The sequence below is a fragment of the Hydractinia symbiolongicarpus genome, chromosome 2 (assembly GCF_029227915.1).
Source record: "Hydractinia symbiolongicarpus strain clone_291-10 chromosome 2, HSymV2.1, whole genome shotgun sequence".
In the NCBI taxonomy this organism is placed as follows: Eukaryota; Metazoa; Cnidaria; class Hydrozoa; order Anthoathecata; family Hydractiniidae; genus Hydractinia; species Hydractinia symbiolongicarpus.
Genome location: NC_079876.1, coordinates 14,802,571 through 14,828,693, shown reverse-complemented (window position 1 = coordinate 14,828,693; position 26,123 = coordinate 14,802,571). Strand labels below are relative to the sequence as shown.

At 33.3% G+C, this 26,123-nt stretch overlaps 1 protein-coding gene across 4 annotated transcripts in view; it reads right to left on the bottom strand.

The window, feature by feature from the left end:
- LOC130629606 (TNF receptor-associated factor 3-like) overlaps positions 1–22,829 on the bottom strand; it is a 28,986-nt gene extending 6,157 nt beyond the window's left edge. Inside the window, exons 1-8 of one of the 4 annotated variants that reach the window (XM_057442865.1) lie at positions 22,668–22,829; positions 5,198–5,624; positions 3,473–3,654; positions 3,348–3,399; positions 2,400–2,504; positions 2,219–2,251; positions 443–517; positions 285–359 (exon numbers count right to left, since the gene is read on the bottom strand). In XM_057442865.1, coding sequence (XP_057298848.1) covers positions 285–359; positions 443–517; positions 2,219–2,251; positions 2,400–2,504; positions 3,348–3,399; positions 3,473–3,630 — 498 coding nt within the window. In that variant the 5' untranslated portion in view covers positions 3,631–3,654; positions 5,198–5,624; positions 22,668–22,829. Of the gene's footprint in view, positions 1–284; positions 360–442; positions 518–2,056; positions 2,252–2,399; positions 2,505–3,347; positions 3,400–3,472; positions 3,655–5,197; positions 5,625–22,667 lie in introns of those variants that run through there. The other 3 variants (XM_057442863.1, XR_008981992.1, XM_057442864.1) reach the window with 3 other exon arrangements.
- Positions 22,830–26,123: the final 3,294 nt, after the last annotated feature.

Below are 26,123 nucleotides of genomic sequence, written 5' to 3'. Positions count from 1 at the left end.
TAACAATAAAAAAACAAGTTTTATTTACAAAAACGAAAAACATTAAAAAGTAAATTTCTGGTAAAAATATGACAATATGAGATACAAAATTCCTTTTAATAAGTAATTACAATACACTACATCTCCAAATCAAATTAACAAATTTAGAGCTTCGCAAAGTACATATCTCAATATTTAATATTTTAACTTTATATATACAACTGATAAGTCGCACTTTCAGAGCATGCCAGATTTAGAGTATTCTAGTATACATATCTGCGAAGGATATAACAAAATCTGCTCACCTCAACATGACAGCCATATTTCTTGAAAGTACATTCAACCAAGGAGAGTGGGCACGTTTTTAAATGAACAGGTAACTAAAACATTGGCAAAGAAATACTTCAAAAAAATTAATAAGTACGCCTTAAATAACACAAAACATTACTAAAGAAACTCTTACCTCAAAACGTGGAATTATTTCACCACAGTTATTAGGGCAGATCACTGCATATTTAGGACAAACCTTTAGATGCGCCTGTAAAATAGTTTAATTATTGATTAAAATATAAAGTTTCTGTTTCCTTTTTCATTCTTTTCTTACTTTTCTATTGCTTAGAACAGTACATACAAAATCATTAAATTTAATTGTCTTCAACACTGTGTGGGGGAGGCCTATAAAAACCATATTAGCCTGCTAATTTCGCTAACACTTTAGAACAAGTTTTGTGTGACCATTGAACAAAGTCAAAAAAGTTCTTAATGTTAGAAACTAAAACCTTGCAATTAATGTAACAAAAATCCATGACTTTACAATGAGTAGGTAATAATTAATTTTTGTGGAAATTAAATTGTACGGAAAGCCATATGAATAAATTCGGAGGGAATTAACTTTGAACCATTTGAAGAAACAAAACAAAATACTCATATTTTGTTTTGTTACTAAAAAAACTTCTATCTTTAGAGATATTTTTCTCCTGAGCTGGAAAACAACAACAAAAAGTGCAATAATTGATTTCTGTCTTATTCCTTATCAAACTTGTACTGTACATTAGTCACACAAGACTAAAGATTAACGACAAAAAATATGGACAGATAAAAACATAAAAATTGTGGCTGACTTTTCTTATTTTGCAGAAATTGTAAAGTACACAGCAAAATCTATAAAGTTCAGCTTCTGTCAATTTCCGATGAAATATTTTGAGATGACTTTTTGTTTAATAAGGAACGATATGGTGTAGTGACTCCTCATTCGTTTTTGAAAGCAGAGAGGAAATTACTTTACACTGGGAGATTCACAGCTATTATTAATTACTTTATGGCTATTGGTTCAGATTATGTGAATGCTATGCTAGGATTCCACATTGTAACTAGAAGTGCTCAGGCAAGAAGATTTTGTGAGAAGTTAAAATGTTCTTGGTGAAAACAATTTGCTGCAATGGTCTCTAATGCCATTGCACAGACTACCAACATTTTTGAATTATTGTTACGAGCTTTTTGAACATAAATGTATTATTTGCGAAAATGACAATGCCGATAAAGTGATGTCAAAATCGAGATCATGTTATTAAACTCTTCTAAAAGTCTGTCTGCGTTTTGCCATGAAAGAAAACTGAGAACATAAATTATAGAAATCAAAGGTTCAATTAACTGTTTCTGCACATGAACCGAGTTAAATGTTAAGCAATGGCCCATTTCTAGTTACAGAAGTGTGACGCTTAAAGTGCTTTCCATTCACAAGTTATATGAGATGGTCAGAACATATGTGCTCTTTTTTTTTACACACACTCATTCTGCCATAATAATATAGGCATATAATTTATAGTTCTTATTTATTTTTGGGCGTGTCATATAAAATTATCTCTGGAATAGATTATTTTAACAACATATTTTTTTGCTGACTATAACATCACTTACATCGTCATTACAGCCTAAGGAGCTTTTTAAAAAAAGGCACCATGATTTTTGTGCACAATTGCTACCTAATCAAAACATTTCAATCAAAAGATTGCTTCTAACAAGTCTGTGCACATGGGATGACAAGTTAACCTGCGCAACAAAAAGTACATGAAAATACTGAAAATATTGAAGAAATTGTTATTGTTACCCCACATTCATTGTAAACAACCAATTCACCACAATATTCGCATGGTTCCATTCTAAATTCACACTGGCTTTCATGATCAGCAAGTTTGGCTTTAATTATGTAGACAGGGCAGCTCTGCATTGTACATTTTACCTCTTGAAATGCACATTTCGATTCACAATGAGCCTACAAAATTCAAAATGCAAACATTTTCCTTATCAGTCTTAATGTGGTTAAAAAATAGTGTAAAAAGTGTAATAAATTATTCCACAAATATTTTATAAAAATCAAAATTTGTTGGTTGTTTCCTCAATTGTCATGAGCGTCAACTTACTTTCATATCTGAAATTTCACCAATCCAAGAACATCCGTCCTTCACATTTACACACTTGACTTTTATTGATAGAATAAAACGATTTACCATACCAGCAGTATGAACCTACGACAAATTGCTTCATATACTTCAATTAATTACAAATAATAATAATAATAATAATATAGCACACATCTTGATCTAACTATAACACAAAAAATACTCAATGCTTTACGGTATGAAGCTTAACTGGTGCATTAATTTCTTGCTAAACTTTTAGGGACTATTAAATTTCATACTGTACATTTGATTACTGATATGCACACCAGGGGATTTCATTAAATTTTTTAATTCGAGTAATAAACTTATCTCTTTTTTTCTGGCTCGGTAGCCATCATTGATTATACTTAAAAAGTAGTCCAGTAAAGTTTTTTTTTTTTTTATATTCTTGAAATCAAATAAAGTAAGAAGTCTACAAAATAAATTACATTTTCTTTGCTCAAAACTTTATTGTTATATTTATAAATCACGTCTCAAGTTTTTTCCAACTGCAAGTACAAATAGGTTCAATGACCCACCACCATTTTTTTAAATATTTTGATAGCAAGTTTTCAGAACGATCATTTATATATTTTTAAAATCAAGTTAGTTAATATGTACTTCTATTCACACAATTTATTCATTGTATACCATCCTCTTTTTCCTAAATATTAGTAGAAAAGGAAGGTATCTGCCACATTTCCCTTCCATTTCTATGTTTTCTAATCCAACATTACTATAGTGCAGAAAAGGTAAATTGTAACAAACAACCAGTACATTCAACAGGTAAGCAGCCAAGATTATTCGAACACTTTTTAAGGTTTTTTTGCCTGGGAGATACCAATAACATAGGTGGTAATGTGGAACCATCAAACATAGTTGCATCATATTTCTAAACCACAGGGAAACAATGGAAAGTGAAATGTTTACCTTGTCCATATCAACAGATTCGCGACAACTTGGACAAACAAACTCAACATTTCTAAAAAAAATTACATCATGCATTTATACACAGCCTTAATCAATCTTTAAAACTTTTTATAAATGGGTCTTACCGCTTGCTCGAACTTTGTGCCAATGACTGTAAACAGTAATTACACATTCCATGACCGCATGTTAACTGCATAGCATCCTTCATAAGATTCAAGCAGATAACACAATAAAAATCTTGCTTAACTTCTTCAACAATATCGTAATCATAACCACCAGACATGATGATTGATTAAATAAATATAATCTATAAATTGTATAAAATTATATAAAACAATAATTATAAAGGATTTTGTGTTTGAACGCAAACTGACCAAGTTACTAATTGTAGGGGGATCGATGTCGTTTTTTTCCTGTTTAAATTTTAAAATGCAGCTTTGACATCTTTCACACTTTAATTTTTGTTAGCCAAATCATTAAGCTTATAAATACCTTGATAGATAAAAAAAATTCCTCTAAACGAAATATACTATTATTACCAGATTGTCCTTGGTAAATGCCTATTTTGTTTGGTTCCAGGCAACTAAGACAAAAATTTTTTTCCTAAATTTTTCACTATAGACTAGCATAGTCATAATACAACATTGAAACATCAAAACTCCCAATACTTTATATATAAAATTTCCCAGATATTTAAGTTAAAATATCCTCATGCATAGTTGAAAACACAGAAACTTACAGTTATACAACCCTCCCAATCTTCATCCACATAAAAATGCAAAAAATAATTATGCTAACAGATAACGTAAAAAAAATTGAAGACCAAAGATTTTACTTATACGCCACATGCAAAACACGAAAACGTCATCTTTATCAGTTGCATTGTTTAGAAACTTGTAGGACTTAGCGACCAGTGGATTTCCAACTAACATACATTACAACTAACTAACATATACCTTAACTCCACTTTTTCAGTTAAAAAAAATGAAAAAGGCCTTAAATTATATTAAATAATATACTCTTCCAGTGAAAACTAGAAAATACAATGGTTTTATGTTAAATTTTAAAACCCTTATATCTCATTAACCGCTCATCAAAAGCACATGATCATATAATTTTCTTGATCATAAGTTTAAGATCTACACAATAGAGGCAACATGAAAACAAGATTCTAATTTATTTATTTTTTGTGGATAGATTGCTGACATCATCAAAATTCAAATGACGCTTCCTTTTTATTTTTATCCTGCCTCAGTGGATTTTTCCACAGGCTTTATCGACTAGATAACACACCCCAATATAATCCTCTAATATAAACTATATAATGTGCCAACAACAATCAAAACTAAAGTACACTATCCAGCAACCTGCATTTAAATACCTTACAAGGGTGCAGGTCTCATACAAACCAAGATTTGGTCTCTGAAAAAAACCAACAGCATTTTTCTATTAATCAGTACTGCATAATGCGCACACAATTTTCAAGAAAGAAGATTCCTTTTCTAAATGAAACTATTATAACTAAATTAATGATGCTCCAAAAGTATTAAAAATAAAACAATGCAAATAAAACCGAAAAAACTTAAACTATGATGCAAATTATTCTTCTTAAAATGTAGTATCATATATATTCCATTTAGCCCTTCAATTGGGAGGACTGTATCTGAAAAATGTCTATAAAGGGGGAGTGTGTAAGAATGTGTTAATAAATATACACTTCATTTTGTTATCTTGATTAAATTACCGAAGGCCATCGATCCTGGACAGTTTGTTCATTGTTGTTTTCAGCTTAACATAAGCAGAACAAGTGACTATTTTACCGTTTCTGGAAGTATAAGAACATTACATACTTGCCTTGATAAGTGGTTACCATGACTTCCTTGTTGCATACTTATTCTCCTCGAGAATTCAATCAAAACAATATGCAGCAATAAATCCTAAATGTTACACTTAACTTGTAACACTTGTTGATTCTTTTAACTTCATGTTAAGCGCATAACATCCGATTCCATCCATTTGGCCTCACTCTTGGCACACTAAGCATCCCATTTAGCCCATTTGGCATCCTATTTCTCCCATTTAATCTCCTTTTTAGCCCATCCATCTCTGAGTGAAATTAACTGCATCTAATGCTGAGAGAATCCATATTTGCGTTTTATTACTGCTCTTGTGCTTCACCAATAAGGCTTTCTAATAACAAGTCATAACCTTCGCTACGTTTGACAACTTGTTCGTCAAATGTTATTTCACATGGTAGCCATTATGTCTTAAACTGACCTGAGAATAATAAACCAAGGTTAAAGTTGAAAAACAGAATTCTTGGACAAATAATGTACTAATATTAGCATCAAATTGTTTGTTTTATCTCACTTGTTTCTATACTAAGAGCATTATATGTCTTTACACTATATATAACAAATTTAAAAGCACTTAGATTTGAATCTGTGTTGCTTCTTTGTCACCGAAGCACTTAGAGCAGTTGGAGCACACAGATTTTAATCTCAGGTATGAAAGAAATAACCCCTAGTTCTTTATCATACATATTTTTTTTCCGAATCTGTGTACAAAACACCTTGTTGATAATTCTTGAACTAGTTGGACTAGTTCCAATACCTCTAAAGATTTAATACCCTTACCACAATAGGAATAATTACTCAGATTATTTAGAAAGCTTTTTTTAACTTTAAAAAATGCACTCAAATTGGCATTATGTCAAATGTTTTGTTACCAATTGTAGATGTGTTGGGAATATAAGTGTTGCATGGTTTAAGTAATCTTAAATAGATATGTTTGGTTAATCACCCAGCTTTTTAATTTCCATCGAATAAGCTTCTGAGTTCCAAAAATAAATATATTAAGGCAAGAAAAGTTTGCGAAACTAAAGATTGCGAATTGGTGATACAATCATGAAATTGTGGAATTAAGAAATCCATCTCATGTCGGTCAAAGTAAATAAGATTTTATATTGATCTCAAAATGTGCACTGAATGCGATTCACAGAAAATAAAACTTTAGCACGTGTTTAAAATTGTGTATGTTTACAAAATTATGGCGAATGTGCCTCCTGTTATTAAATTAGATTGGAATGTGTTTAAAATCTCGTTTAGTCCCCTATCTTGGTCTGAAAATTTACGAGGCTAAAATGATGCTAATCTAACAAAGATATTTTGATTTCACTTCGTGCTAAATAACTACTACTGTAGCTGTATTTTTTAATCAGCTAGAACTAGTTTTGGCAGCTAGTCAACTATAAAAACAAAGCACATTTTCCACAAAGAACAATGTAATAATTGTAGATGTAATGCTAGCTAGCTATATGCAACAGGTTGGCAAACAATCAAGTTTACATTTCTTAAAAAAGCGTGGTAAGACAAATCACCTTATTAGTTAGAAGTTAGTCATTATTATAGTAGTATAGTTAGTATTTTTTAGTGATTGTTGGCAAAAAAAATCAATTAGGGTCAATAAAGTACTAAACTGCAGATTCATGTAAAAGTACATCTCATTCCATCTCTGTTTTTCTTTCTTTCTTTCTTTCTTTCTTTCTTTCTTTCTTTCTTTCTTTCTTTCTTTCTTTCTTTCTTTCTTTCTTTCTTTCTTTCTTTCTTTCTTTCTTTCTTTCTTTCTTTCTTTCTTTCTTTCTTTCTTTCTTTCTTTCTTTCTTTCTTTCTTTCTTTCTTTCTTTCTTTCTTTCTTTCTTTCTTTCTTTCTTTCTTTCTTTCTTTCTTTCTTTCTTTCTTTCTTTCTTTCTTTCTTTCTTTCTTTCTTTCTTTCTTTCTTTCTTTCTTTCTTTCTTTCTTTCTTTCTTTCTTTATTTGGAATGAATATTCTTAAAATGTTTTTAAATACGTCATCAGATGTTGCACTGATAATATTTTTATTGACCTTTTCACCTCCTGAATTTGGACAGGTCTTCAGAGTCGACAATACAAAATAATTTAATCACAGTACAACAATTCTTTAAAATCTCTTCCCTATGTTGAATATTAAAAGATTTTATAATAAATATTTATATACTGGTTGTGTGAACTTTTTGCGAATGACTGCACACAGAAATTACATATTTCGTGACTACATGCTAACTGCATCCTTCATAAGACAAAATAAAAATCTTATTTGACTTCTTCAGCAACATCGTAGTCATACCCACAAGACATTACTACCAATTAAATGTTAATAACCTAAGATATATAATTGTTAAAATTTCTTAATAAAACAGAGGATTTCCAGACTAAAAATTACCTTGTGCAGGTACCCCATGTCACAAAATCAGGTTAGGTAGAGCAATATATCATTTCAGGTGTAACATTTTTCCGAAAAATAACTTTTCAGAAACTTCAGCTGATTATAAGAACACAGGCCACAACTTGTTTTTTACCCCTCCTTGCAATAGTAGTGGCAGTGACAGTAGTTAGCGTTTTTATTTTGCATAATAGGTTCCATGAAGGTTCCAAAATTATCTTGCCAATCCGAATGCAATGCTTAAAGCCTATGTAAGAAACTAAGCAAATATATCCCTAATCTTCCTGCTAAGCAGTGATTACACCAACAAAAAATTTTAAAGAAAAATACTTGTATTCCAGCACCAAAAAAGGAAATGGTCGGAGCATTTCTAAAGAGCTGAATAATAGAAGATTAAATAACTTCAATATCCTTTCTATTACAAGACAAGTGTAAAATGTACAATTTTCAGTATAAAAAGGTGAAGTTTTCTTGAATTTGTAAAATCAAAGCCATGCTCTGTAACTACAACAACAGCTTCAAACTGGTTCAGAGTTGACATTTGGAGTCTGCTGGCAGACTAAAATTAGAATTACTTATTTTATTAAAACAACTAAACCAATACACTTTTCCATAAATTGGAAGAGTGTAAAAAAGTGAATTCAAGAAACTATCATCATTCATCATTCACGGCTTAACGTCCGTTTTCTATTCTAGCATGGGTTGGACGGGGTATATTAATGACCCTCTTCCAATCTGATCTAGACTGTGTTAGATCTAAACTCAACTTCCTCTCTATCAAGTCTGTCCTTATAACCTCCTGCCAAGTCTTTCTCGGTCTGCCTCTGGGCTTTGCCCCAGGAACTATCAAGTCTCTACACTTTCTTACCCAATTATCCTCCTCCATTCTTTCCAAGTGCCCCAGCCAATTCAATCTTCTTATCTGGATAACATCTTTAATTCTACAGAGACTTTGCCTGCTTCTTAGCTCATCTGAACTCTTTCTGTCTCTCAGACTGGCATTACACATCCACCTAACCATTCTCATATCATTCCTTTCTAAACGGTCAAGATCTTCCTGCTTCACTGCCCATGTCTCACTAACGTACAACATAACACTTCTTACACAGGCCTCATACAACCTACCTTTTACCACAATTGACAGGACTCTGCTAGTCAATAAAGGAAGTAACTCTCTAAACTTTTTCCAAGCAGAACCTATCCTGCAAGTAACACTTCTTCCAACACCCCCTTCACTGCCCAACATATCACCTAAGTAACAGAAGTTCTTAACTATCTCTAACGAGCCACTGTTGTACATCATTAAAGCTGGAAATACTTCATTCTCTATAATCTCACCTCTACAACGCTTGCATACAAACTGTATGCCAGCTCTTAACCTTCCACTAATACTACTGCACTTCTTATTGCAATGCTTGCAAGTCTGACAAAAAATTGAGTTACTACCAACCCCTTTCCTGCAAACTCCACAAGGCCACTTTCCAACTACAAGGTCACACTAGGCTGCAATGCTACTTATCATGACTTTAGACTTTGCTGTGTTTACCTTCAGCCCTTTCTCTTTTAGTCCTTTCTTCCACTTCTCACACTTTTTAACTTATTCTTCCATCGACTCTGCTATGAGAACCAAATCATCTGCATACAATAACTCCCATGGGCAACCTGTTCTGAACTCCATCGAAAGCGCTTCTAAGACTACAATAAACAACAAAGGACTAAGTACAGAACCCTGATGTACACCAACATTTACACTAAATTCATCACTAAGTGAATCGTTAATCCTGACACGACTTCTAGCATTGCTGTACATAGACTGAACCATCGTAACTAGCCACTCATCCACACCTAATTTTCTCATAGCCCACCAAATAACTTTACGTGGCACTTTATCAAAAGCTTTCTCTAAATCTACAAAGGCAAAATAGAGATTCTTTCTCTTTCCTAAATACTTTTCCTGAAGCTGTCTGAGAAAAAATATTGCATCTGTAGTGCCACGCCCTGGAACAAAACCAAATTGCATCTTATCTATATCAATTCTTTCTCTAAGTAACTTATGAATCACTCTTTCAATAACTTTCATTACTTGATCAACTAACTTCAAACCTCTATAGTTACCCCTTTCTAATGCATCACCCTTGCCCTTGAAACAATTCACTATTACACTCGACTGCCACTCACTCGGAATAGCACCATCCTTTATAATCTGGTTAGCAAGACTTGTAATAAGCTCAACTCCAAAATATCCAGATGCTTTTACCATCTCTGCAACATTACCTGATACTCCTGCAGCCTTGCCAATCTTCATTTTCCTAATAGCCTCCACTACCCATTCTGTCTTGATCTGCATGGCTGGCCCTTTTACGACATCATCATCAGACAAATTATCCTCGTCCCAATCAAACTCAGTGTTAAGCAACCTCTGATAATGATTCTTCCAAGCTACCCTTTTCTCCTCCTCTGTGCTAGCCAAAACACCTTCATCATTACGTATACACTTCTCACCTACAATATCTTGATTAGTCTTCTTCATTTGCTTTGCTATCTTGAATACCTGATTGCGCTGGTCTTCCCTTCTTAACACATCTGCAAATCTGTTTCTCTCTGCTTCTGATTTTGCCTTATACACTACTGTACGAGCCTGACGCTTAGCTTCTAAGTAAATATTTTTACTACCACCTGACTTCCACTCTTTCCAAAGTTTCCTCTTTTCCTTTATACACTGGTCAACCTCATTATTCCACCACCAGGTCTGTCTATGTCTAGCTGGTCCTTTCGTTCACCCACAGGTATCATCAGAAGCTTCTAGAAGACAATTCTTCAAAGTAGTCCAAGTACTTTCAACATTGTCACTATCACATTGACTATTGTAGGCTAACTGCTGAACTTTTGCACTAAATTGTCTTGCTACAATCTCTTCCTTCAGCTTCCAGACTTTTCGACGGGGCCTGTACTTTCCCTTGGCTTCTCTGACACTCTTCAAGATAATATCACAAACCAGCAACCTATGCTGGGAAACACACTCTTCCCCCGATATAACTTTCACGTCCTTCACCACATTCTTGTCTGACTTTCTAACCAAAAAGTAATCTATCTGTGTCTTACAACCACCTGACTCATATGTTATCAGCCTACTCTGTCTCTTACTGAATGATGTGTTGCAAACCACCATGTCCGTTGCCATTCCAAACTCAAGCAATCTCTCCCCTTCCTTATTTCTGCTCCCAAATCCATAGCCTCCATGCACACCTCTATAACCTTCAGATGACTTCCCAACATGACCATTAAAGCCCACCATGACAAGTTCAGTGTCTCCAAACTTTGATGTGACTGCTATTGACTCATCATAAAACTTATCTTTATCTTCCTCACTGAGTCCACACTGTGGAGCATAAACTGACAGAAAAGTGACAATCTTATTACCTATCAAAAACTTTATCACTATAATACGACTATTAACACGCATAACATCTATTACTTTTTCTACCCACTTCTCTGCAACGAATATGCCAACTCCTCCATATCCATCACTATTACCAATCCAAAAAAGCTTATACCTTGCCCTCCTACCTTCCACAAATCTCACTGAAGCTCCTCTCCACCTAACTTCCTGAACACAACACATATCAACAGATCTACGTTCTAACATTTCAACTACTTCACCTGCTCTACCTCTCAGAGTACCAACATTTACACTAGCCATCCTCAACCTAGTGTTATCTACCTTGTGATGTGATAGCTGGGTAACGGTCTGACGATGCTCACATCTGACATCTGTCCTACCGTGCGCGACACCTTCACTCCTTAGAGTTCCAGCCCCGTTTACGCAGTTTGTCTGATTAACTATTCTTACGGCCATTAATAAAGAGTTTTGGCATTGTTTTACAGCTGGATGCCCTTCCTAGCGCCAACCGTTCACAGACCGGACTGGGTGTTTTTTAAAGTGACACTATCACTATGTGGCATTTCATGGGACTTCCACAATCGCCCCTTTAATCTAAGGTATGGTGGAGGACATTCAACTCCTCTCTTGTCTCTTAAGGAGACCCTTCACCCAGCTAAAATACTATTATCTTTCACCAAAAATATTCAGCCTCAACAATTTCTCTTTAAATTAAAATTCATGAACAAATTAATTAGTTCTGCCGAATATAGTTAAGTCTACGTGCTTGTGAAATTGTACAGAAAGAAATAGCGTAAAAGAGAAACATTAATAACAACAAATATGGCGCATGATGTAGAAATTTTAGACGATCTTTATTATGCTACACTGCAAGAGTTTTAACTTTCGAAAGCGTTTTTAAAGTTACTTTAAAATTGTCAGACATGCTTGGTGAACCACGCAGCCATGATATGGTATGCGGAAATCTTTTTATTCCAAATACTTTTCTTTTAACAGCATTCGATGCAGCAGGGGATGCTGCATCAAATGCTGTTAGAGAAAGTTCTGCTGACTGCTGTTAAAAATTTCTGCTGACTCAGCAATTTTGGTTTTAAATTAAAATCATTTCATTATGTATTAAGGCCTATATTTTTGGGAAATAGTAAAAAAAATGGTATAAATAAAAGACTGAGTAAATAATTCAGCTATTTGGACAGCTAAAAAAGGGTTACTGCCTACGACCTTTTTCAGGAATATTTGAGTAGGTGTGCGATGATTCGCATGTGTCAAGTAACGCGTGCGATGTAAAGCGCACATGCAAAGAATGTTACGCACCGAAGTTATTTTTTTGTTGCGCATTCATTTTGCGGCAGAAAAGTGGGGGACGTTTTAAATCATGAGACCCAAACACGATGATCGAGCGTCTACTGGTATAGCGACTCTCTCAATCTTAACTTCCTTTTCTACATGTCCGAAATAGTATGCATGACTATACTGTCATTTTTATATTTATTGTTTACTTTTCAGGTCATCACAAGCAAATAGGCAAAATATGCTTTGTTTTCAAGCTAAAAAAAATCTTTAATCATGTGGCTCAAAACTTCAAAAAAATTTACACAGCGTGTGCCAAGGGGTGCGCGTGCGATCGCACGCCTCTTCTGAAAAAGACTGTTGTAGTTTCCCTTTTTTTATGAATATTCATATTATCCATACTTATAGATTTCATCAAACAGATATCTCCACAATGACACAAATAACTTTCCACTGCCCACATCGAAAACGATGAAAAATAAAAAAACATAGTCTCAAGGCCCTAGCTATCGAATTCTCTTTTAAGGGAGAATGTTGAAAACCCTTAAACGACGTGAAAGTAGACAACACGATCCCTTCAACCAATGCACTGCATTGTGTTGACAATATCGGCCTCATAGTTTTATTCAGTTGGCCTGCGGGTTAAAAATGGTGGAGTGACCAAGTAAGGTTGTATTATCATTCCCAAGAAAAACAAAAACATCAGGATTAAGTAAGAATTTGTTGATGTTTGATACTCGTCAAGGTTTGGCATCATATTTATAATTTTTTCATTTTAAAAAGTGCCAAAGAAAGTGCCGAAGAAAGTGCCGAAGTCTGCAGAGGCAATTGCCAAAGTTTTCAGTGCTTTTGACCATTGTCTTTGGCATTTTTTCTGCCGAAAGACTGCCAAAGTGATATTGAAAAATTGCGAAGTTACTTCGGCAATTATTTGCAGAAGCAAATATATTTGAAATCCGAAGACTGTTTTCTCAATTTTGTAAGTGTAATTTTAAAGTATTTTCAACTATGATACACAAAATAATTGTTAAAGAAAAAGCGTAACTTTAAGGGATCCTAGCACTGAAAGCAATGCGCTGTTTCCGATGTTCTGCGATAAATCGGGAACAAAGTTTCTTTTCAGATTCTACACTACAATGTCAAACGACTTTTCGGGTTATGCGCATGCGCATGAGAATAGTATAAATGCATGTGTTGTATCCTTGGCCAACCCTCAGTCCTTGGTCGCAGACGGACATCCACAACTGTAAAATGACCAGCTTCACGGTTTTCTTTCTTAGAAAATACGCACAAAAGATGCAATCCACATTTGGTCGTGGACACCGAGAAAATTGTTAATCCAGTTACTGGTCACAAGTCGGTCGATGGCAAGTGCAAGATCTGTGATGAGTACGAAATATGTTTTATAAAATATGTCATGCGATGTACCACTCTACCAATACCCTCCTACCAATATAAAAAGTTACTCCAATACTGTTGTTTTTTCTGTTTTAATTTATTGTTAGGAAGATGTGAAAATAAATTTAAAAAAAAAACATTTTCCCAAAATTTTCACAAGGAAAAAGTACCTCAATCCAGTTAATTACAAAGAAGTACTTAGTTGCAGTGCTTCTATGTTCGCTTTGACAAATATAAAACAACAACATGTGGAGAGTGTCCCTGCTGATTCAAGCTGGCACGAAAAACAAATTAAACTGTAGGAAGAATTAAGTGAGTAAACAAATCGAGAAAACATGAAAATAATCACTTAACTCAGACAAGCTTTTTAAATTGTCATTCTGTTTTGCTTATGGGTGCACTAACGGAACAAAAGCTCTATACATTTAATTTGCTGTAAAGATCACAAAACAGCATAACCACTTTAAATAACTGCGTTCACATGTAAGTTATTTTAAAATATTTGCTAAAATGTACTCTGTGTTATTTTAAATCCATTTTCATTTATACTTATCATATTGAATCAATTTGAACACGATGAGAGAGATTTAGAAAACAGTGTGAAGAACTTAGACGCAACCTGGAGAGTTTATGAGATTTTGGAGGGGTGGATAGACTCTACAGTCTTTAGAGACTTTAATCTTTTGTTTATCGTAATAACTTTAAAGAACTTTGCAACAGCTATGTTGCAAGTGATTTAACAAAAGCTTCGCGATAAAACAATACTGTAATTATTTTCTCATAACTACTAGTATTTTTGCTAAAACTTATTGAAAATAAAATTCCCTAGGTAGGTATTAGCAAAAGTAATGCAATTTAATAATTTGTGAACTAAGCGAGAGATTAAAATAAATCGCACAAAAACTATTGTTTTTAAAAATGTTTTTCTGCATGTTTACTTACGGATCAAATGTGCTTGGGTACAAATAATTTTTTTGACTAAGCCTCAAAATAATAGACATTAGGCGCCAAAAGGCTCACACAGTTAGGCTCAACCTACAAACAAGAGATTATGATGCTATAACATACCGGTTCCAACCAAGCTCGGATGTCAGAAAGATCCATGCATCAGATCCCCCTAAAATATCCTTAAAGGCGCGTAATCACCCTGTAGGCAACTTTTTCTCAGGTGCCTATTTTATTGTAAAACTTAAAAGATATAGATGAGAAAATATTATGCTGAAAATTTTATTGAAAACTGACAATTAGAATATGTTTAAATGTTTCATAGAGATAGCAAACTCACCCCAATTTCTCTTCTCCTACAGAACCGCCATTACATTTCATTGCACGAATCATGCAATAACAAATGCACGACAAAATCATGGTTGCTGGATTCATGCCATTACAGAAAAAATAATGTATGAAGGAGAGCATCTGTCGCTGTGTTTCCATAGTAATAGTTTTATAAATGTATCAAAAAAAGTTCTGAACATGATATATAAATCAGATAAATCAACCGAAGTTTTTGTGTTACTCTTTATTATTTAAACATTTTAACTTACTGACATCAGACTTCTTTGCAACAACGACCTCTTCTTGTAGTTGTTTCTAAAGATAGCTTTGTCTCACTAGCTGTCTTACTTTTTGATTATTTTTCTTTGTTCAAACAGTTAGTCGTTTCCTTATGGAAACATTTTCATAATTTCCCCTTTTATGCTCTAAATCTCCATAATGCTTTAACAATCTTCAACTATCAAATGTGCATTCTTCCCCGTTGGTAATAAAAAAAGAAAGAGTGCAATAAGTATTAATTATCATAATTAATAACCACAAGACAATGCTTTGATATCTTTTTTCTGTTTTGTTTTGTTTTGTCTGGTTTCCAAAAACGTTTTGTCTGATCTTCAAATACAATGGCCAAAAGAATAAAGAGAAAATTTAATCTAAGTGGAGAAAGTGACACAGATGCTTTCACCACATGCCAAAAAGAACAGCGTGAACGGAGCCTACCATAATGGCGATTTTATAGAACTCCATCTCAGTGCGCATTAAAAGTTAAGGCCGTTTGTTTACCTACGGTTTCACACAAACATTTTGCAACGTCTCGCTTATTAGACAGGAATAAGAGATCAACAAGATCGGTAAACATATATAGCGGCTGGAAAAAAACAATTCGATCTAAAAAAGCATTTCTATCGCCGCATTTCGTTCTTAAACTTTTAAAATTCGATCTAAAAAAACATTTCTATCGTCGCTTTTCGTTTATAAAAACTTTTAAAATTCTATCTAAAAAAGCATTTATATGGCCGCATTTCATTCTTAAACTTTTAAAATGCGATTTTAAAAAACATTTCTATCGCCGCTTTTCGTTTATAAACTTTTAAAATGCAATCTTAAAAAACATTTCTATCGCTGCATTCCGTTTATAAACTTTTTAACTTTGATTTAAAGCATTTCTATTGCCGCATTTCGTTCTTAAACTTTTAAAATTCGATCTAAAAAAACATTTCTATTGTCGCTTTTCGATAATAAAAACTTTTAAAATTTGATCTAAAAAAAAATTTCTATCGCCGCATTTCCTTCTTAAGCTTTAAAATGCGATATAAAAAACTTTTCTATCGCCGTTTTTCGTTCTTAAATTTTTAAAATGCGATCTAATGAAGCTTTTCTATCGCCGTTCTTAGTTCTTAAATTTTTATAATGTGATCTAAAAAAGAAAGATTAACTCTAGCTGTATACCCTAGATTATTTTGCATAAGTTAAAAAAATATAACACAAAGGAAGTATAATTATATTTAAACATCCGCAATCATTGTTGAATACACTCTTATTTTTAAAATATATTATGAAAAAGTGTTAATGGGCTCCATGGCTTCGAAATTGATATCGAGACAGATGCATCGCGAACCCTCTCGATACAATTTGAAAGTAAAAAAACGTCTATCGCGGATTGAGAATACCTTCGCGATACGCGAACTGCTATGTTAAACAACCTTTATCCATTACTGCACCTATATAATGGTATAAAAATTATTAAGAAAAAATAAAGTTTGAAGGTTTAATAGACACAGGGAAAAAAAGACCCCCTCCTACAAATGCGATCTCTTCTACAAAACTACTAATTTCTCAAGTTTGCTGTATGCTTTTGTGTGATCACAAGACATTGATCTAAAAAAGCTTTTTTAATTTTTTCATAATGTTTTTGACTTCTGGAGTTATTTAGTATTAAATTTTTTTCCACAATTTTTAACCTCTAATTGTCAGAAAACTCATCATAACTCGCGCTTTGCTCATTCTCAAGAAATTAAAAAAAAAGCTTTTTTAGATCAAACATTCCTCTCCACGGTAAGCGTGCTCTCCACCCCACATCCTTTATAGTTTTGTAAAAGAGATTTAACACGTTAGTGATACTCTCTTAAAAATTTAACACTGTGAAAAAGAGCTTTTAAGTTTCTTACAGAAATCTTATACTTCTGCATAATAATTGATCACTATGATAACAACTATTCGCAATTATACACAGTTGCGTATGGGTTAAACAAAAACAAACTCTAGAAACAAAAATCACGAAAAACCTGAACTTGAAAGGAAAAAAAGAAGTATGTTAACAGGGATGAGTGACTGTGGGTAAGTAGCTTTAAATATATCATAATTTTTTTTATTTATTTTTTATTAAAATTATTTTGTTAACTTTCTAGTTATGATGGCACACTCTTCGTTAGCAGCCTAGAAGACTATTTCTTCGAGGAAAAAAAGAGGAAAAGGAAATAAACAAATTCGTTATTTTCATTATTGTTTATGGGGAAGATGTATATACAGAAAAGAGATAGGTCCGTGTGAGGCCCAGTATGCTTACCCTAAAACAGTGTTGGACTTCATTCGAGAAGTTGCTCCAGGTGATATAACGGGAAGACGCAAATGAAGTTACAATGAAAGAATTTTGTGACAGTTTGAACATACCTTTCGTAGAAGAATAAAAACATGTATTTACAAAATATTTACAAAATATGTAAAACAAAAGACTTTATAAAATTTATTTTTGTTGTATACTCGTTCTTTATCCATTTGATGCCACTGACTGATTAAGGATGTGTAAGGTTGGATGTTTGCTAATCCCAAAAGATTGGATAAGGTATATTTCAATCTGGAATTATATGAGCAAACACTCAAACTTAAACCCAGTGACATCTCCATGGGCGAGATATACTGTTCTTTTGGACAGATATTCCAAAGAACGCTATTAAAACACTCGTTTGCGTTCTGGTTACATACATTTTTCACCCTTCTAAAAAAGTAACGTCAGCCTTCTTTTTTTTGATTAAAAGCTTTATGACAATAGGACATTTTTATTCTCTGTTAACTTGTAAACTGGTTTTGCCATGTTTTTCACGGTAATTCAACTTAGGAAGACAAAAAAGAAAAAAAATATCCTTATGGAAAATAGGAGAAAAACTTCAAAAGAATCTTTTAACTACATACAAAAATCATTTTCCTCCTTGAGTCGGCTATCATTTACAACCTTGAACATAATAGAGTAGTAAAAATAATACCCAAGATGATTACGTGTGAACAAATATCTTTATCACATAACAAAAAAGTGATTTATGAAAAAAAACTTTTCTGGGATAATAATCTATCTTAAAAACATTTTTTTTTAAAAATATGTTTGCTATCTAATCACTGAAAAAAAATTTTCTTTAAAAAAAAACCCCATATTTTCGTATACTCACGCCTTAATTTTCTTCTATTCTATTCGCCATTGTTTTTGGAGTCCAGACAAAACAAAACAGAAAGAAAAAATCACTGCATTGCCTTGTGGCTATTATGATAATTAATGCTTATCACGCTCTTTCTTTTTTATTAGCTGACCGGGATTATTGTATATTACAGCCAAAAAAACCAACGGGGGAGAATGCTCATTGTGATAGTTGAAGATAGTTGAAGCACTACAGTACCGCCTGCGTGTAACTTTACATGTACGCGAGTTTTACAACCTCATGTAACGATCTCATGTCTACATAAAGAACGTTCACATATCTTTTGTTTACACACGAACTTAATTGCTTTCTATTGTTATCGTCGTGCGCGAGTCATAACAATAAGATTTGATGAATCCTTTTGTTGTCACATGTAACATGCATGTTATTGTTTAAAAGTGTTAAAGATCATGAAGGCTATTGAAATATATTATTTTAGAAAAAAGAACGAACATAACACTTAATATTTAAAAAAAAACTAATGTTGCTACTTTTTAAAACTTTTAGTAGTAATTCTTTATCATTGAAGCATATTTTTTAACATGCAAAACTTTTAAAAGTTCTTCCTATGAAAAGCAACGTTTAACAGCGCAAACGGAAAAACCCTACTTTCAGGACTTTCCCCTTTACGATAAGATTTTGAAAACAAATTAAATTTCAATACCGAAGAAAGAAAAATCTAAAAATCTAACTTTTGACGTTCTTGACAGATCTAATTGTGAGAACATTTTGTTTTGCAATGCGAATTAAAAAAGCTTTTCTATCGCCGTTTTTCGTTCTTAAATTTTTAAAACGCGATCTAAAAAAGCGTTTCTATCGCCGCTTTTCGTTCTTAAACTTTTAAAATGCGATCTAACAAAGTTTTTTAATCGCCGCTTTTCTATAATTATTTTGCTGTGTTATAAAGTCGAGAGTATCAAAAAACAATATGTAGAAAACATTTTTTTTTTAACTTTTTATATATATACAAGTTCTCAAAAAATAAAAAAACTTAAAAAAAATACAATTATGCTGAATTAAAATCAATGTCACTTTCATTATGTTTTTTTCTGTTTAAATATTCATTCATCCTATTTTTAGCTTCACACCAAACAGCTTTCTTCCGATCCTCACTAACAGAATAAATGTTAAATAGAATATTTTTAATACATTCCACTTTAGCCACATGTAAAGGTTCTTTCGTTATCACTTGTCCGTTTTTAACAATACTTGTTCCATACACGCTGCGTCCCTGCCTTTCTGAAAACGGGAAAATCCATCGCATCAATCTTTGCGCAAAAATTTTTTCGGAATGCGAACGGTTTTTGATGTTGACAATTGCCATGTTGCTCAACATCCAATTGTTTTGCGCGGTAGTCTGGGTCGAAGTTGGAAAGAACGGCTGACGGATAAAGGGAGGATAAAAAGGATGGTTATTTCCAAAGAATGGTGGAAAGGGTTGCATAGGCAGTGCAATTGATTCTACCTTCTTTTTTTTAGGTGTCGAAGAAACAAGTTTTGTTGGCAAAGTCTTAGTTGCTGGGAGTGATGGAAGCGGTGATAATGGTGGTAGTTCTGGCGGTGGTGGTGGAGAATCAGGAAGGTCGTACATTTCGAAAGGTGGTTGTGATTTTTTTGTCGACAAGGAAACGTGCGTAGTTGTGATGCTGCTGCTTTCATACCCAGGGAAAGAAAGTTGAATTGGTGACAAAAGTGAAGTTGTGACGACTTCTTTTGCAGGGATTATGTTATTTGATGTGTCGTTGATAACTGGTGTGCTGTTAAAAGGCGCCGACACTAACGGTTGGGAACTGCTTTGTAATGCATCTCTATCAGAAGCCTTTACCATCATTTTTCTGACGTAAATAAATCACTGGCCAACACCCGCTGAAAGTCCAGACCTTAACCCAATAGAGATGCTGTGGTCTGAATTAAAACAGTATCTACGTTGGCGTGTCAAACCGTCAACGAAAGAAGAATTGGTCAATGGCATTAAATTTTTTTGGAGAAATGTTACTGTAGCAAAATGTAATAAATACATTGATCATTTATATAAGGTTATTCCAATAGTTATTGAAAGAGAAGGTCGAGCATCTGGACATTAAAACAATGTTTTTATTTTGTTTGTTCCCATTTCCCGGAGGCCCATTTTTAAATTTTTTAAAATGCGATCTAAAAAAGCTTTTATATCGCTGTTTTTCGTTTTTAAACTTTTAAAATGCGATCTAAAAAAGCTTTTCTATCGCCGTTTTTCGTTTTCAAACTTTTAAAATGGGATCTTAAAAATCTTTTCTATCAGCGTTTTTCATTTTTAAACTTTTAAAATGCGATCTAAAAAAGCTTTTCTATCGCCGTTTTTAAACTTTTAAAATACGATCTAAAAAAGCTTTTCTATCGCCGTTTTTCGTTTTTAAACTTTTAAAATGCGATCTAAAAAAGCTTTTCTATCGCCGTTTTTCGTTTTTAAACTTTTAAAATGCGATCTAAAAAGCTTTTCTATCACCTTTTTTTCGTTTTTAAACTTTTAAAATGCGATCTAAAAAAGATCTAATTGTGAGAACATTTTGTTTTGCGATGCGATCTAAAAAAGCTTTTCTATCGCCGTTTTTCGTTCTTAAATTTTTAAAACACGATCTAAAAAAGCTTTTATTTTTAAAGTTTTAAGTAAAGTGAGTAAAAACAATAAACCTTTGTTAAATTTTATTTTCGTTCGTGGATCTCTTGACGACTGTAGCAATTAAATACAACAATGGGACACACACAGTTCACATGTGCTAATTAAATTTCGCGAACAAGACATGAACTCTATTGTTTTCAACATGCAAAAATAGCTCATGTATTTAACAATAGGTTAACAATAACAACGAAAGTTCTAAGGCTACCGAAAGCTCATGCGAAGGTGATAACTATCGCGTACATGTAAAGTTACACGCAGGCGGTACTGTATGAAGATAATTAAATTTAGAGCATGAAAGGGGAAATTCTGAATATTTAGGTATTCTAATTGTGTAGATTTGATACTGTCTCCATAAGGAAACAACTAACTGTTTGAACAAAGGAAAATAATCAAAAAGTAAGACAGCTAGAGAGGCAAAGCTGTCTTCAGAAACAACAACAAGAAGTGGTCAGTGTTGCAAAGAAGTCTGATTTCAGTAAGTTAAAACGTTTAAATAATAAAGAATAACACAGAAACTTCGATTGATTTATCTGATTTATCATGTTCGGAACTTTGTTGATACATTTGTAAAAGCATTACCATGGAAACACAGCTACGGATACTCTCCCTCCTTCATTATTTTTTCTGTAATGACATGAATCCAGCAACCATGTGATCGATTTTATTATTGCATAATTCGTGCAATGAAATGCAATGGCGGTTCTGTAGGCGAAGGGAAATTGGGTTGAGTTTGTTATTTCCATGAAACATTTGAACATGTTCTGGTTGTCAGTTTTCAATAAATTTTTCTGGGTAATGTTTTCTCATGTATATCTTTTTACAATAAAATAGCGACCTCAAAAAAAGTTGCCTAAAGGGTGATTACGCGTCATTAAAGGTTTATCTGTATATACCAAATCGGATTGTATATATATACCAAATCAGATTGACTAAAACTTCAATCCACCTTACTCAACATATATGTATTTAAATATATAATCAACCAAAAAATTAAGCTTAACAAACATTATGATATGCAGGATACATTGTTTTGAGTTATATGTGCATAACCTTTGTAACCACTGCCGGCCATGCATTCCGAACACGAAAACTACGAAACAATTCTGACAGCAGCGCTAGGTTCAAAACTGGTATGTTATAGCATGATAATCACTCCCTTGAGGTAAATATATGCCAGAACAAAAATTTCTATATCCTGGGTTTGTAGCGTATAATCCGCCAACTCCGTGAAAAAAACACATTTAACGTCCTTATATCCATATCGTCAAGATATCAGCTATTTCAAACTTTTATTATTGTAGCGCTATCTGTTGCCAACTGTTCGGGGTTGAGCAACTGTCCACAGAAATAAATAAAAAAGTTTAATGTTTTCTCAGAAGTCTGCTACATTTCATTTTTGTTGTAATTTCGCAAATGGCCCAGGCACAAACAACTTATTCGAGATTATACAAAAACATATGAGGTTCGTGCAAATTCTCTTTGGGGGATCCCTGTTAGATATACAAATTCCACCGTGACGTTATTTGTTTATTTTTCAGGAACAAACTACCCAGGTTTTTAGTTACAAATGAACTGAAAATATAAAAAAGACTTACTTCGCGGCCAGTAAGCTAGTCTTTGCTGTCAGAAAACTAATCGCAGAAGGATTTTAAAATAATATAATATTTGCTAAAAGGGTAAAATATTTCTATTGAACTTTCGATTTCACATGCTTCTGCTCCTCCCTGTCGGATTTGCCGATAAAAATTTAGACGTCCAGAAAACACGTGATCAAGAATAGAGGACACAAAAAAATGAAAGTAGCGAAGACGGCTGGCTTGAATAAGCCGGACTATAGAATAAAATATTAAAAACAGTTTTATAATGTTTTATTATGATACCTAGCTTTATCAAAGATTTAACTTATTAATTCTTTTATAAAAAAGATTAAGAGATACTTTTCAATAATTTATTTATTTACCGTATCTTTTTTTTTACCGCATAAAAAACTCGTAGTGTTGGTCATTAAAATACTTTCACTAACGGTAGTTGGAGTGTGGTTTCTATATGACTTAGAGGTCTAATTTCACATAACAAAAGAGTTCGCACATGACTCGCTGATAAAATTGTTTTCGAGGAAAAACATAATCGCGAACTAAAATATAAAATAAAAAAAATCAATGCATAAAACGTTTTGAGCAAAATTAGGCCGGAAGCAGACAGTGGTACATTGCCTGTATGTAGAAACAAGGTCACAATGACGGGTTTTTTTGTCAAATGGGCGACGGAAACCAAGAAAAAAATCCACTATGTTCGCACAACCTTGTGCCCAGTGCTTCTTACTCTTGGGATTGTGATTGCGTTCTCAAGAAGCAAGCCGTGGCTGCGAAAATTAAATAAGCCACTCAATTTCCCCTCAAATAGGAAGGAAGTGTCCCAATATAAAAGAACATGTAACAGATCCCCAGGGACGAGGGTAGGGCGTCTTCTACGCGAAACTGAGCTTAATCTGGCCCAACTTAGAACACGGACTGGCTATGGATGGGACAGACCATATTTAAACACAGCGACACATCATTGGGACACATTATCCCACTGCCTCGTCAATTGGCAGAACAGAACACACTTTTGTACTAAATCAGGAATGATGTTGAGCACAATTAGACAGATTGCAGCTATTAATAAAGAGATTTAAGGCGGGTTAAACGCGAATGAACAAATTTAGACAACTTTTGACATGGAAATTTAGGGTATTTTATTTGACTTTTATTATAACGGGAATAATCAATTATTTTGGACCAATGGGTTGTGAAAATGGTTGACAAAGTGCACAATAAATATAGGATTTTTTTCAAGTTTTATGATGAAAATTCATTTGTTATATTACGTCATGTTTATTTTGCACATGCGCAGATATATGTCTTCTGTATGCACACGTGTTTGTTGGTGAGTTTTTAGTTTTTCCAATTCTGTCTGTGTGAAGTACCTTTACGTAGAAAGCAAGTTTTAAAAACAAAGTAATTTTTAAGCAAAATGTTTCCAGGGAAACTTAAGACTGGCAAATATTGTCAGACTTTGGTGTCACCCAGTCCTTCCAGAAAGGCTATGGAAATATAACTATGTAAGTCAAGCAAGAAAATGTTGTGCATATTAACAATCGCGAAGAAAAAAAATGTTTTTGCATGAAAACAAATTTTCATGAATAATTTATGAGAAGTAAGAGATCAATTTACACATCTTGTGAATATAATTCGTATTAAAGTTTTAAACCACCTTTAAATCGTTGACGATGCGTCGAGCCGAAACCAAACCAATGCGATTGAAAAAACAAAAACAAAACAATAAATGAAACAAAAATGATATGTAATTTGAGCATTATCCTTACAGGAAACAAATATATGATAGATAATATTTATGTCAAATTTTATTCGTAGTAGTTAATCTCGCTCTCATTATTAACGCAAAAAGTCAGCAGGATTCCCCTGTGTTATTACGACAATGGACACTGCAATATTTTTCTTCTGATTCATCGATTTTGATACAAGAACATTCAAAACTTCTTTAATGGCTGAAAGTTCTCAAAATTAGAATCTTACGTTTTCTAAGTAGCTTCTTTGGAATAGTTTAGCAATAAATTCCATGGTATTGATTACAATTTGTCAGCTTTATCGAGTAAAAAAGTTTCTATGAAACATTCTCAGTTTCGACATATCTTCGCTTAATTAGTGATATCATTTTGTGTAGCCAGCTTAATTAAGCATTGGTAATCCAAATTAGGTTTGAAACGTCAGCTAATTAAAAGCAGTAAGATTGACAGCGTTGTGTTCAATGACGAATTTTAACAGGTCACCCAGAAGCTCTGCGTATTTACAGGTCAGGAACTGAATGCTTTAACTTTCGGACTAAGAGCTAGAATTAATTACCTCAGAAAGTCAACAATATATCTGACCATATGGCTGGCTACACTAGATACTAGTCCAAAAATACAAAGTATACAGCTAGTTACTAACTAAACTTGTGCGAACATTAACCATTGGCTAACTAGCCTTACGAAAAAAAACCTGGCCTCGAAGCAAACGATAATTTGCCAGTCAATGCAAATCATTTTTTTTTTATTGAAAATTAGAATTTTTGACCCGTTTTACTACGGAGCGGAAAGTGTGTCGTGCTATAGCTTAAAAATTTTAAAAACATTCCCAATAGATATTTCACGTTACAAAATCCCGTAAGTTCAATCAGCACTTTCGCTCTCAACCCGCCTGTTATTCTTTATATCGTCTTGATATGAAAAACATACAAAGGCGCTATGAATGAGATTGTTATCCGAACATTTTATTCCGCATTTTGCGCAATTCACCACACACTTATTTCACATTGAGAATATTCCCGCCATAAAAGACGAATTATGTACCTATGCATACAAAGGCAGATTAAAACACCCAGCGTTTCTTAAAAAGACTTTATTAACTAGTATATTTGTGCTGTAATTTCCTAAGTGTATATAACATTTACCTGTAAATTTTGTACATATATTCAAGCCATGTTGGTCTAATGGTTATGACACTCATGCAAATGAGAGATCCAGGTTTAAATCCTGGACAGGGCATAAAAAGCATAATTACCACCAATCACAACCACCACTTTCATTGATATATCACAAAAATGCCATGTTTAGAAAAGGTGATTATACTTATTTGTCTTCCCATGTTTAAAGGAATCTTTTCAAATTTCAAGGATTCTTTTCAAAATAAGGGCCACTTAAAAATTTTCGCTTGTGAACCTAGGGGACCCTGTCCCACGCTCCGCAAACCTTTCTAAATCCATTATTTTGCATTTTGCACAATCCACGATATATTTATTTCACATTGCGAATATTCCCGCCATAAAAGAAGAATTGAGTTCCAATGCATAAAATGGCGGATAAAATACCGTCTCCATATTAATAATACCAGTTGTCTTTCTGTCCCTGCGCCATTTTATAACAGCAAATGCGATAACTCTGCTCTATGTTATAACAGCAAATGCGATAATAGGACACGCAAAACCGTGAATTATCCACGGAGTGCTGGCTA